Here is a 14869-nt window from a genome sequence, read left to right as displayed (position 1 = left end):
AAATAACAATAGAGAGACAAATGAAAACAGATTATAAATCTGAAAATCAAGAAAAAGTTTATATTGAAAAAATTATCAAAAATATTAGGGAGTATTTCGAATAAAGTTAAGGTCTTGACGTTTCTAAAGTTTAGTTAACAGAACTCAAGTCGGTCGATCACCAGCAATTTCGTATCTTGTGTTCTTGTCGCATTTGTGGCACGGAAAATCCAAAAATGATTGTTGAAAAGCCTCTCAATCCTCGATGTGTCACTGGTGAAGTTTTTGAGCAATTTTACGAGAAAAGTTTCCTAGTCTGTTTTTTTTTTGAAGAAGTGATTACAATTGACAATTGGGGTTTAACACCTCAGACTATGCCAATGCTCTACAATAGATTCAAGACCTTAAAGATAGAATTCGTTAAGTTATCGAGGACATAGAGTCGCAAATGTGTAAATTGGTTATGGAAAATTTCATGAAAAAGATATGGTGCTGCAACCGTAGCCGTGATGGTCAGTTGGCTGATTTCGTTTTTCATATTTAATGACATACCTTCCTATTTACAATGAATAATATCCATTGATATTTCTTAAGATATATGTGGGATCCGAATTTTTAACCCTACCCAATTAGAATCTCGAAAAAAGTACACACAAAATTTATAGATACATATCATGAATAATAGTAACAACAAACAAATATTCGGATGAAAAAAATATTTTAAATTATGAAGACAAACATCATTATAGAATATATTTTATCCCTGAAAAACAACCACCCAAGATACGAAACGTTGGCGAATGACTGAAAAATTCAACAAAAATATTGTCCATATTTTTGTCAATTTTTTTTATCAGACTTTAATTATTAACTCTCATCACAACCAACTAATTCAAAAGGCCTTTTATGTGTTTGTACTTGTTTCTTTACACAGAATTACAAATAATTCTGAATAGATAAACAATTCCCCGTTCCCGTGTATTCAGCATTTCAGTCATAGCCTTCGTATTCAAAACGATAATACCTGAAAAGCCTATTAGTAGGTAATTTTCCAATACATCTCACCTGAACCATTGTCTACGTGACTTAACGTTTTATTAGGTAACTGTTGTTCTATTCATTTGATCCAGCACTTTCATTGTTCCCTTTCACCATTATATTATCCCTATTCTCAACTCGATGAATGGAACGAAATTAGGGTGAACCACGCTTCTGAGAACTGGCTTTTCCTAGTTGACAGAGAAAAATTCATAGGGCTCACAATGGCTTTCGGTTTCCGTTCTGTTTCATTTGGTTGTGACTTCATCCAAGGGCTATCGATTCAACTAAATTACCATTATTTGTTTTCCAGTTCACAACAGAAACTATAGGTATCTCAATTTCTTTCAATTCGTTTCTGAAATTTGAGGGCTTGTTTCAGAGGAACAGGTAAAGTGAAGAAAAAAGTCTGTGAAATTTCGAATCTCACAATCTATTCGTCAGAATTCACTTAAATTTTGTTCATCTATAAGGCGAGTTATCCAAAACTACACCTATTCGGCATCTACGTGGAAAAAATAAAAACCCAAGAGATATCTTTCAGTTTTCGGTTTTTACATTTCATCAATTAACTTTCAGGAATTGTTTTGAATTTTTTCGAAACATTTCTGTGTAAAAGAAGTCAATAAGTGAGGACGGAGGGAGATCATCGTGTGTTCATGTCACAAAGGGAGTTCCACAGGGTTCGATTCTGGGTCTACTCATGTTTCTGATCTATACTGCTGATTTGTGTGAGACTGTTAAATTTTGCCGGTTTCATGTTTTTGCTGATGATTTTACAGGGAGGCTCTAGAACTCAATATGGTAATATCAATCCCTAAAACTAAGAGCATGGTGATCGCCAGGGAACCCCGCCGATGTAAGCTGGAGATAAATAACAAAATCATCGAACAAGTATTCTCCTTTAACTATCTGGGCGTAACGATATCGCCATATGGAAGCTTAAAAGATAGTGTAAGACATCAGATGAATAAGGCAGCCAGAATATCGGGGGCCCTAAGGAATATCATCTGGAAGAACAATTGCATGACAACAACCAGTAAAGTGAGAATTTACAAAGCATGTGTCAGACCCATAATGACATACGCGGCGGAAACAAGAGCAGAAACAGCTGAAACTAAAAGAATGGCACGAACAAACGAGATGCGAGTTTTGAGGGCAATCACAGGAAACACATTGAGAGACCAGAGAAGAAGCGACGAGATCAGAAAAGAATGCCAGACGGAGGACGTAGTTAGATGGACCCGCGCGAGAAGAAGGTTCTGGAATGAACATGTCTCACGTATGTCAAGCGACAGAATAGCGAAAATCGCGAGAAACGGAAGACCAGCATCCAAAAGACCTGTAGGGAGACCCCCAAAAAGGTGGAAGGACAGCTGGACCTCAATATCTCAAGAACGAGAGGAGGAAAATGGGTGAAACAAGCTAGTAAGCTTTCGTAAAGTAGAAGAAGAAGAAGCTGATGATATTCAGATCTACATTGGTTTCAAACCGGATCAGGCTCTAGTGTCATGTTCTCAGATAAATGAAGATCTGAGTTCCTTGGCATTGAAGGCACGGAATCATAATCTACACTTGAATCCTGATAAGTCTAATTTTTTGATCATTGGAAGCGTTAACTCTATCTCCAAGCTTGGTGAGTTTTCTGTCAGGGCTCTCAACAAGATTGAAAACATTGAAAACAGTTAAAAGTCTTGGGTTGTATGTTGATTCTCCATTGAAATTCTCAGATCATATCTCTGCTTACATCCCTCAGACTTATTTATAGTAGACGAAATTTTCTTCATGAACGTGTGAGAATGATGCTCTGCGATCAACTCGTCTTATCATATTTTAATTACTGTGATGTTGTTTATGGCCCCTTCCTTGGTGCGTTCCACTTAGGGTGTATACAGACTGTTCAGAATCGTTGTTGTCGGTTGGTGCTGAATTTGAGGAGGACTGTTCCATCCTCTGGCTACATATATTCTATGGGTTGGATTAACATGAACAATCGCCGTAGAATTCATTTATCATGTTTCATTCATGAAATCATTCAGCTGAGACAACCCCCATATCTGCATCAAAATATCATATATGTATAGACGAAGTGTGCAGTGTCAGTGTCCGCAGTTCGTCAGGTATCAGTATCCCACGCCACATAACATCTTAATTTGAGAGTTCCTTCTTACCAGGCCCCTTTCATTTACATAATATCGATCATGTTATAAAAGCAACATCACTGATTGTTTTGAGGTCAAAAATTAAAAATTCACTTCTATTCAGCCAGGGTTTTACTGCTTCATAAATGCTATAATTGTTTAATTTTCTTTTTTCCTTTTTAATCATAAATGTTGATTTTTTTTGTTTAGTGTTGAGGGATATATCGTTATATAGTGGGTTGAAGTGTATGAGTAGCGTAAGCTAAGCTTTCGCCCAATAAAGACGATTATTATTATTTATTTTTCTTTTCTTCGCTATATTTCAATATAGCGATTAATGCTTTGTGATCCAAGTATCACTTAATTTTATATTTTTGTGGCATTATATTATATAATACATACGATCAATCGGAAAACGCCTTTTTGAATGTAAAATGACAGTTTGAAAATTTTCAGAAAAAATTATAAAACACGAATTTGAACAAATGATATCAATTCGTCAGCCTTTTCAGTAATGGTGTAGTTTTTACTTGTCAAAATGTCAAATTATTGCAGCTAAGTGCTGTCTCTTATTGGAAAACCCTTCAGATTCATTTGAACATAATTCTCAGAGTTTCATTGAACTTTTTTAGATGAATGAGATCTTCATTTCCTGTTTTTTTTTCAGATTTTATGAGAAGCCGGTAATGGCTTAGCCGGCACGAGCGCAGGTCGCAGAAAGCATGGCCAGAGTGCAGGTGGTCAGGTGGACTTGGGCTATGTTGGCTGGACTGTGCGCTCTGGCCACATGCGAAGTGAGTATTAAATTGCTTATTTGTGGAAAACCACTTATTATTGAATGTACACATCCAACAATTTTCAATAGCATAATATTTGATGCTATCTTCTCAAACGGGACTCGAACCCTCAACCTCCGAATCCTTAGTCCAGCGCTCTACCTTAGTGGTATAGTACTAGACTAGTGATTCTGAGGTTGCGGTTTCGAGTCCCGATCGAGGAGGTCCTTTTTCCGGAATTAAAACTATTGTCTGTTACCTTCAAATATTATGCTATTATAATTAATCCAGACATTTACCAATTTTTCTGATCAACAATTTTTGTTTGACGTATACGGTTCAAGCAAAACTTTCAATGTCACGAAAAACTTCTTTGAGCAGTTTTCATCATTTATTTTAGTTTTTTTCTATTAGGATATTGCTAAGCATCCAATATCAAATAAGAAATAATAATTAACAACAGTTAGATTTCAAAAAGTTAACCGTTTTGTGATTACGAATTTCAGTAGAATATTATGTAATTTACCATTTTATATTCAATGAATCCTTATCGATGCATACGTCAAAATGAATACCAAAATGCACAAATATAGATATTGCGCTCTCATTGCTAACCCTTGATAGCATCAAATGGAGTGATCATCCAACCCTGAAATGATAACATAAAATGCTAGAGTTCAATAATTTCTTTATCATCCACGCGGAAAATTTTGTTGAATACACTAATCATTCAAAGCGTATGGAGATAAAGTATTTCCATGAGTGCGAAATAATTAAATAATGAATATGGAAATAAAACCGTAAATTCTATTCGACCTATGTTCTGGTACTGACATACGATTGATAATTATTGTGCATTCATAATCAGTTGAAAATGGTAATGCAGTGGCAGCCACACTGATTGTTGTTGAATAATTCAATGGATTCCGCACTTATTACTTTAATAATTGTTTATGGGTGAATCGATCGTCATGTATTATGAAAAGAATATCGATATTTTCATGATATCAAAAATTGATGGACCATACATTGTGGAATGAATTGATCGAACAAGAATTGTGTTGGACTATTCGAAAAAGGTTTTAATTTATTGCATTGAACGAAATCTCCGAAAGTTCTCAATTCAACTTCTGTTCCAACTTCGGATACGAGGGCTACTATTTATGTAGGCTTGGTTAATCGATCGTCTAAAGGTATGATTCGATTACTTGGCCTTTCCACTTCTTCTCCGTGACTTTGTTCGGTTCAAGTAATAATTAATTTTTTTTTAATTATAAACATCTATTTACATATAGCCACACAGTTTATACGGTACTGAATTTCGTCTTTAACTCGTTTGTTAATTACTCGAGTCGTATTAGAAATTTCAAGTCTTTGTCTTATTACAAGTTTCGGTCGTCTCGTCTTTGATTCGTTGGCGACTCGTTTTAATCCAGTCCGCGAACCGTCTTTTCATCTTACGTCTTAAGTTTCAACCGACTGAACTTACTCTTAATTCGACTGAACTTGAACTTTACCCGTCTTCGACTTAATTTAAAATGACTCTCGAACTTACTTCGTCCCCTGACCACAACTTACCCCGTCCACTCTGAATATCCTTCCCTCCTTCCGGCTTGACCACACCCTTAGGGAAAGTACCATCCCCTAGTCCAATAAGAGTTTTGCCGTACCGCCCACAAAGCTCTTCGCGGATTCCTGGAAATCGAATATTCTCGAAGGATTAGAACCTGATACACAGATGTGACACATCTGATACAACCATCTTGTCTTCGATATCTCCTAACCCCAGTAAATCTATTAAGTTTTACAACCGACATGACACATCTTCGACACTGCGAAAAATTACACATCTTTTTTACATTATATGCACAATGACAATTCGTTCCCTGTAAATTCATTGAAACTGTCATGCCCTCGACACTTGAAGAAACTAATAAGTCTCCAAGCATCCTGTTGACCATCTCAATTATTAACAGGCAACAATATCTGGATCCTACACTTATGTATTGAGAATACAAAAAATAAACCAGCGATGTTGATGGAATATATTTTTATTGCTTTTTAAAAGGATCGCCTTCAAGATCTATACACTTTTGTATGCGATTGAACCATCCTTCGAAACATTTTTTTTAATCATAAAGTGGTAGTTCCAAAACATGCGTTTTGAAGGCCTCAACCTCATCTTCGGGAGATAAAAATCGTTGTCCACGAAGTTTAATTTTAATTTCTGGGAAGAAGAAGAAGAAGTCACTCGGTGTCAAGTCGGGGCTGTAAGGCGGATGACACATTAATTTTATTTTTGTGTGCCCAATACTCATTCGTTGCATTTGATGTGTGTGAGCTCGCATGATGCAAGATAATTCGTCGTTTTGAGTTTGTTTCTCTCAATTTACCGAAAACTTCAGGCAAACAAATGGTTTTATAACACCGATGTGTTATACCGCTTTGGATGCACCATAGTCTTATTTCGAAATCATTTTAAGGCACCAATCGACACGAGCAATTTTTTGAGCATCATTCAACTAATGTGGTATCCAACTTGCAGAGAGCTACCGAACACATAAAATGTTCGTGCAAAATCTTATGTATGTAGGCTTGGTTAATCGATCGTCTAGAGGTATGATTCGATTACCTGGCCTTTTGTCTTTTTCTCCGTGACATTGTTGGATTTGTAATAATTAACCTCTTTTGAATTATTTACATCTATTTACAAAGCCACAATTATACAGTACAAACTCAGTATTGAGAAGATCTAAATTACGTCTTAATTACAAGTTTCTCAATACGGTACTGAATTTCGTCTTTAACTCTAGTTTTAATTACTCGAAACGTCTTCGATTATGTCACGTCTTCGTCTTATTACAAGTTTTGGTCGTCTCGTCTTCAACTTGTTCGCGACTCATCTTAATCTAGTCCGCGAACCGTCTTTTCGTCTTAAGTCTCAAGTTGACCGACTGAACTTGACTCGTCTTCGGCTTAAGTTAAACTGTACCGTCTGTACCCGTCTTCGGTTTAATTTGAACTGTGCTCTCTGTCGATTGGACTACCCTCTCTCGAATATAGACCTCCCTTCTCTCGATTTGACCACACCCTTAGGGGAAGGTACCATCCCCTAGTCCAATAAGAGCTTTTGCCGTATCGCCCCCAAATATCTTCGCGGATTCCTGCAAATCGAATATTCTAGAAGGACTAGAACCCGATAAACAGATGTAACACATCTGGTACAACCGTCTTGTTCTTGAACTTTCCCAACCCCCGTAAATCTCTTAAGTTTGACAACCGACATGACACATTCTTCGACACCCCGAAGAATTACACATCCTTTTTACATTATATGTACAATAACAATTCGTTCCCTGTAAATTCATTGAAAGTGTCATGCCCTCGACACTTGAAGAAATCAATAGGTCTTCAAGCATCCGGTTGACCATCTCAATTAGTTACAGGGAACAATAACTGGATCCTACATGTATGCTGGCCATACTAATGATCAAACATCCCTCGATTTCCTGATATGTCACATGACGATCTTCTTCAATTAGTTTTCGCACAGCATGAATATTTTCTGACACAACAACGTATTTTGGACGACCTTCTTTAATTTCGTCCGTGAGCGAACTACGTCCACGTTCGAATTCAGTGTACCAGCGATATACAGTGGCTTTAAATGGAGCTTCATCGCCAAAAGTTGAATTTAGTTGATAGAGAGATAGCATTTTTTTTAAGTTAGACCACGTTGAAAGTCATAACTTTTATAGCTCGAAAATTTTCACGAGTTGAATCAATATTTTGGCATAGTGCGAAGTTAGTACCAACAACTTCAAATGCCGATTTCTCAAAAAATATGATGTTGCTCGGAGTTGTAAACTGCACAAATAGGCAATATATGGAACTAAATAGCTGACATATTTTCAGAATTAGTGCTTCCAATTTTTCGCAAATTTCACGTACCCCCTTGAAAACGGTTTATTTTTTATGATGATGGTTTTGCTTTCACCAATTCACATTCATATGATTAGGATAAAATCTTTAACATTGGAGCAAAAATATTTATATGACCATAAATAGTACTTTTATAATCATTGAATATGAAGACTTTTTTTAATAGTACATCAGTTCTAGTAACCACACTCTAATCGTCAGAATCTTTCCAAGCGATCAATAAACGTTTCGAAATTTTTAGAAACTGAAAGTTACCAATTAAATACACAAAAATATTTACCAGGGGGTCTTGAACTATACCATTAGTTAAACCAATACAGCTCAACCTTAACACCAATCATTTTGAATTACTCAATACGTTTATGCTATACCAGCTCTCTCTTTTACATCAAGAGCTTGAAAACAGCGGGTTGTTTTTTGGTATTAGGTTTAATTTAAGCAAACTATCTTTTATTTTGAACTTTTCAATACTATTTCCAAAAACTTTCTATTTTATCTAATATTCAGGTGTTTTAACGAACTATAGGGTATATCATGTTAAGTTTTCGAAGTTTGTACTGTGCATGCGAATTTATCACTATGATTTTTCCTTATATCACCTATATGTTTCTTGAACCTTGCTGAAATATCAGGCGACTATTCTCCAACATACAATAAATCATTGCACTCTTATTGCAGCTTATTCATGTAGAATAAACCTCGAGTGAAAACAGGGTTAAATTGAACAAATTGCGCCTCCAACTGCTTGACCACCAGCTAATTCTCAAGATCTGGCCCCCAGTGTTTAATGGCTTCTTGCAGACCTCAGAAGAATGCTCTAGGGAAAGAGCTCTGGCTCTTATGAAGACAAAACTAATCTGTTTACAGAAAAGGTATCAAAAAGTGAGATGAGCGTTGGAATAGGTATCCTATATCACGCTTGAAGGAGACTATGTTGACAAATAAATCGTTTTGCTTTAGAAAAAAAGTGTTTTTACTGGCTAGGCGCAGGACTTTTTTAGAGGAGTAATAGATATAATCTCTTCATCACGATATACCAAAACACTTTTATTCTGTTAATTCAGATATCATGAAAAAACAGTTGAAATTTTGTTGGCTCTATCACGAAAATCCGCTTCATATGGTCACTATGTTCACAATGTTTGTTCTTCAACCTGTGTTTGCTAAATTTGTCGAAACATAAAATTATTGGAACGTTATTTTCCTCGTTTCCTTCAAATAAAATTTCGTCATCAGAAACAATCAAGGACTTTTTCATTTTTTTTCAATATCAAATAGAAATAAATATTGTCAAAAATGCCAAAAATTGTGAAGATTTATTTCACTACAAATATTGTGAGAGACTATTCTAAAAACTTCTATCCAACTGAAGCAGATCGATTCTATTGTAACTGACACAATCTCTGTTGGGTTCCACTGCTGGAGCTAAAAATAACACAGTAAATACTACCCAACAAATCGATTCAATTCATGTATTCGAAATTGGGGATTTACTTCAGCAGAGTTCAATTCCATGAATGTTTGATGTTTTACCGGTTTGGCTCTCCATGAGATTATTGTAGGTATGGATTCCTCTGATGAGTTACCTACAATTGTTGAGCGCTCGTTCTCTAACCAGATTTCGTCATGAGTTCGTTGAAAGGTTAAATCGAAGACTGTTACTATGTCCCATGATCTTTTCAGGCTCAGAATTGTCAATGGACTAGTTTTCATTTTTTGTTAAGGATTAATTCTAAAAATTTAAGTAAAATGAAACAAAAATGTGGAAAAATCATTGAAATATCTCTAGAAATGAAAAAGTTATGGGACTTTGAAGTTGCGCTTAGAAGAATAATTTCATAGTACGTGTAAGTGTCGTGACGTCACACACTAGACGACTGGTAGTCGCAGAGTGCTTACGAATTCATTGGTGTACAATCACTTGTGCCGTTCGTGTCGTGTTTTGTTCGTTACACGATGGCTGAAATAACTTACTATATACATACATATAAATTACTTTTTTCTCTTTTTACTTTTTACTCCTCAGATAAATATGTTTTGCCATTGATAGACTTCAACAACCAGTACTCAACTACAAACTGTTTATGAAACGTTTTTCAAATAAATCATCGTTATAAGTTGAACCATGATGAAGCAAACTCAAAAGTAGATACTTACTTGAAAAGTTTAACTCCTTTTATTTCTGCACTGACATAAGATGGATTTGAAGAAAAAACTCCATCACTGCGAATATATCTATTTTAGGCAAATTGTCACTTTGTCCTTTCACGAAGCCTTCTTCCATTATGGTGACATAAAAACAAAACTCGAGTTAAAACTGCACTGTACAACTACAAACGGCGCGAGAGCCTTGGCGCGGCTAAGTATTTAAACGTGATTTATGGTGTAGCGATCATAGGCAAGAGCCGTGACGTCACAGACCAAAGACATTCCGCGCTAAAATACGTAAATTTAAATAATCTATTTCTCAGTCCTTTATTGATGGATTTTCAAAATTTTTTCACTGATTTATCAGTTTTGCTCTATATTTTAATTCTATCGTATCGAATATAGTATTGTCAACATCACTAAACTAGTCCATTGTTGAGCGCTCATTCCCTAACCATTTTTCATCATGAGTTCGTTGATAGGTTAAATCGAAGACTGTTACTATGTCCCATGATCTTTTCAGGCTCAGAACTGTCAATTGGTAGCCTGACAGATTGATATAACTTTGAAATTTTCTTAAAAGGTTCCAAGGGTAGTGGACTCTCTACACCAATCTTGAGCGATCTTATCATTCTTTACCACGACTCGATTCGATTGAATTATTCATTGCAGACATCAAATGTTTTATCGTGTAGACCAGGGGTGCTCAAACTTGAACTGCTGGCGATCTACCTCAATATTGTTAGACTACGATCGATCGACTCTGAGAGGCTGCAAGTATGTGTAATGAAGGATTGTCGTCTAGATATGGTGTATCATGGCATAGATATTAGTTTTCCGCACAATATGCATTTGTTTAGTCAAGATAAGTCTAAAAATGCAAAATGAAATAAATAAATATTGGAAGACAATTACACAATCCTATCTAGTCTTAAGCTAAGTATAAACTAAGCTGCGTCACTACCGCTGCACCATTGGAGTAGGAAAATAAAATAAAGATCTGCTCTGAAATGAAAAACTCATTGTTATTTAAAATTATGAGTTTATTGGTTATTACAAAACAAAAGAGTGTTAAACTTAACTAAAGAGTAACTTTGGATGTTGAAGCGTGGCACTGCATGTCCTCAGCATACTTTTCATAAGATGGTACATAATTACCGAGTGCTAATCTCAAGCATGATGACATATGTTCGTCAGTTAGTCGATTGCGATACTTTGACTTAATTATCTTCATTTCAGAAAATGCAGACTCGCACAAGTAAGTTGATCCGAACATTGTCGTCAGTTGAAGGGCAATTTGCCTCAGATTCGGATATTTATCTTCTGCTATAAAACACCAGAATTTTGTGTCAGATGCTGTGGCTTTGAGATGTATATCTGATATAATCTGCACTAACTCATTTTCAACAGAACATGAGTCCATGTTAAACTGACTTGCTATTTCAGTTGCTAATTCCTCAATGTTTGAACACGAAAAAGGATAACTCATAAATGATGCGATATTTGCCAATTTGTTGAAATCATAAAAACGTATTTCGAATTGTCCCAAAATATTTGATAATTCTGCCTCATAAATATCATAATTTAACAGAGGAATCCTTGCTTTCAAAGATGGAAAATGTTTCAGATCCTTTCTTTTCAGTTGATCTATCATAAGTTGCAATTTAATTTTGAATGCGTTTATTGCGCTAATCATATCAATAATAGTTTTTCCTTTACCTTGAAGCTGAAAATTGATGGTGTTTAAATGCATTGTGATGTCTGTCAAAAATGCCAAATCAGTCAACCATTTTTCGTTTTTCAGCATCTTAGTATCGTCACCTCTTTCTTCCATAAAAGCGGTTATTTCGGGCAATAATTCTTGAAACCTTTCTAGAAATTTTCCGCGACTCAACCACCTGACGTCTGTGTGAAGAACTAAATCAGTGTGTTCAGCCAACTCACTATTTTCTAACTGCAATGTAAAAAGCCGCCGCTGCAAACTACGTGCACGGATGGAATTCACAATTTTTATTGCAATGCCCATAATCTCCTCCATATTTAGAACTTTTGAACACAAAACTTGTTGATGTATAATGCAATGGAAGGAGAAAAATGAAGGGAAATCGTCATTAGCTCGACACAATGCCACAAAACCGTTTTTGTTTCCAATCATTGCTGGTGCTCCATCAGTTGTAATGCATACTAATTTATATATTGGTAGCTTATAATATTTTACAAAATTGAAAAAAGCGTCATATATATCCTCGCCACGGGTCTTTCCTTTCAGAGGAATCATTGTCAAAAACTCTTCCTTGGCTGACATGTCACTGAAAACCATTCGAATAAAAATACATAGCTGGGCAGTGTCTGTAATATCGGTGGATTCATCGAACTGTAAAGAAAAGTATGTAGATTTCATGATATCATGTTTTAGTTGATCTGCCATGTCCTGACTCATGACTTCAACACGCCTCGTGACAGTTGCACGAGATAACTGAAGTTCTTTAATAGCAGATATAATTTCAGTTTTATTTTTAAATTCTGCAAATAAAGTTTCTCCCGCTTCAATAAATGCTTCCTTCACAACCGATCCATCTTCAAATGGTTTCTTGTGTTTCGCCAATATATGAGATATTTTAAATGACGCGATCGTTGCAGCTTTTGATTGTTTCACTGGTCTTGTGAACATGGCTTGTTCTTTTTTCAAACAAGCTAACAAATCACGTACTTTTCGTTTTCTTAATTCGCTCTGCGACGGAAAATCCTTTTCATAGTTTTTATGAACTGTTTTATGAGGCCTCTCTAAGTTCCCACGCTTAGGCATTGCTACTGACGCACGGCAAATGAGACAGATGCACTTATCCTTCACCATACAAAAAAAAAATTCTTCCTCCCAATCGTTATTAAAATGATACGTTTTACTTTTTTTCACCGCACTCATTTTGCGCTGTTCAACAATATCGACGTGTTGCTTTCAAGTTGCTACTCAGACTGACTCAAAATTCAAATCCCTGCAATCGCAACATTAATATCGCCGCGAACGATGTCTTGAATGTTCCCGTCAAACTCGCCGCCCGAAGTTCCTAGAAAATGCGGCGGGAATCAAAGACGCAACTTTTCTTTGACAAATACCGCGTTCCTTTGATAAAGCGTCCTTTTGCCGCTAGCAGCGGACTTTTACACACGATAAAACAAAGTGATGAGGGGGTCATTCTGACATAATTATGTGGATCGAATAAATTTTAGTAGTTTATTCATAACATTTTGTTTAGTTACCTACCTATTAAAACAAAATCTGTGAATAGTTCTATATCGGATTTTTTTCACGAGATCGACTCAAAAAGCATTCGCGATCGACCAGTCGATCGCGATCGACTGTTTGAGCACCCCTGGTGTAGACACTTATTGGATGGAATCCAGAAGAGTTCATTATGCGTACTCGAAAATGGGCGAAACCATCACTACTGGGGTCCTATTTTAATCAGGTTCATCGTTAACGAAAAGCGTCGATGCATGAAGAGGCTTCGTACATAAATCGATGGAAAGTGCACGTCTTATACGATAACGCTAAACTTAATGCCCCAAGAGATAGGGAAAACTTTACCACGCCCACGTAATTTTCCTGACTTTTCTCTAGAAGACTATCATTTGTTTTCGTCTCTTGGCATCTGTATGTAGAATAGGTAATTCAAATGTCAGAGGTTAAATATTCAACTTTTGAATTACGTTTGTAATTTATTAGACATTCTGCAATGACATTCATGACAGATTCGTTTCTTTGAATCATAGTCTGCAAAACCGATTCACGAGACACTCGAGCTGCGCTCTCGTGATATTTCGCGAGTGAAGAGGTTTGTATAATCGAAATGTATTGTCTATGCTCGAGTTGGTATTCGATTATATAACGAATAATTTCAATAATTATAACCAAAGCACTCATTTGAAAATTCAATGACAATGAGCTTGACTTTAACTTTTTTGGCAAACTACCAAAAATGTTATCTTGGAAATGATCCCAATATGGCAGGAGGCAAAACACCAAAACGATTATACCACGTCGTTAAGAGTATATTCACTTATCAATACGCCGTAACAATGGGAAATTTACGGATTCTATTGGTTCATCAAAACATGAGTTCATTCAAGTGAATAATAATAAATTTGCTGCAAAATCGGGAGAGTTTATTCAACCAGGACCAATTCTCCAATTGATGTTTTTTCTAATCCTCAGGTCACAGGTGTACCAGGATTGCTACAGGACCCTTATATTGAGGAATCATCTCCCTTAGATTCATATTGATTGTATTCCATTAAAACAACATTACAAAAATACAGTACAATACAGTAAAAATGAAGAAGACTGAATAGAATTCAATGCAGCAAAATTTATAAAATTAGAAAATGTCGACCAGATAAAGTTGAAAAGTTTGAAAGTACATGTGATATTTCTTGGAAAAATCACATCAATGTGAATTTGAGCCAACCCAATACACAGTCGGGAACTTTTTCCTTTGCCAATTGCACCAAAAAACGGTACCTTTATAGGTAATTATATCTGATCTCCAAGGGTGCAAATTACGCAAGATTAAACGAGCGTTCAAAAGCTCCTGACTTCACGTGAGTGCTATCTTTATTTTCGAAAATAAATCATAGTATTAACTTTATGTGAAAATAACGACTCTACCGCTTGCTAACACAGTGGTAATGTATACTCAATAACCTAGTAATCATGTAAATTTTTTATGGCCCGTCCACTTATAGTGAGTGGAGTAGAGAAAGGGTTATTCGAAAAAGTAAACAATGCTTTTTCCTCTGTTTTGGGTTGGTTCGCGTTCAACTGCTCAAATATTGGCTGTTTATCAT

General features: G+C 35.9%; 3 protein-coding genes across 6 annotated transcripts in view; 2 read left to right on the top strand and 1 right to left on the bottom strand.

The window, feature by feature from the left end:
- Nucleotides 1-14869, top strand: part of LOC123680430 (leucine-rich repeat-containing protein 15-like) — a 150396-nt gene that overhangs the window by 73694 nt on the left and 61833 nt on the right. For all 4 annotated transcript variants that reach the window (XM_045618328.1, XM_045618327.1, XM_045618326.1 and 1 more), the window contains exon 2: nucleotides 3826-3952. In XM_045618328.1, the coding sequence (XP_045474284.1) occupies nucleotides 3881-3952 (72 nt within the window). In that variant the 5' untranslated portion in view covers nucleotides 3826-3880. The remainder of the gene's footprint in view (nucleotides 1-3825; nucleotides 3953-14869) is intronic.
- On the top strand, nucleotides 1819-2436 carry LOC123680215. The gene has a single exon (XM_045618006.1). It carries the CDS (start codon nucleotides 1819-1821, stop codon nucleotides 2434-2436), a length of 618 nt encoding a protein of 205 aa, XP_045473962.1.
- On the bottom strand, nucleotides 11047-13280 carry LOC123680432 (general transcription factor II-I repeat domain-containing protein 2-like). Its single transcript, XM_045618330.1, has 2 exons — nucleotides 11744-13280; nucleotides 11047-11350 (listed from the first exon to the last, which is right to left on the bottom strand). Exons 1-2 carry the CDS (start codon nucleotides 12945-12947, stop codon nucleotides 11106-11108), a joined length of 1449 nt encoding a protein of 482 aa, XP_045474286.1. The 5' UTR covers nucleotides 12948-13280; the 3' UTR covers nucleotides 11047-11105.

This window comes from Harmonia axyridis, chromosome 5 (assembly GCF_914767665.1).
Source record: "Harmonia axyridis chromosome 5, icHarAxyr1.1, whole genome shotgun sequence".
NCBI lineage: Eukaryota > Metazoa > Arthropoda > Insecta > Coleoptera > Coccinellidae > Harmonia > Harmonia axyridis.
This window is presented reverse-complemented; position numbering and strand designations above follow the sequence as displayed.

Coding starts and splice junctions, on each gene's coding strand:
- LOC123680215 (XM_045618006.1), top strand. CDS start 1,819: ATGGTAATATCAATCCCTAAAACTAAGAGCATGGTGATCGCCAGGGAA.
- LOC123680432 (XM_045618330.1), bottom strand. CDS start 12,947: ATGAGTGCGGTGAAAAAAAGTAAAACGTATCATTTTAATAACGATTGG. Junction 11,351..11,743: donor CATCAATTTTCAGCTTCAAG/GTAAAGGAAAAA, acceptor GGTGTTTTATAG/CAGAAGATAAATATCCGAAT.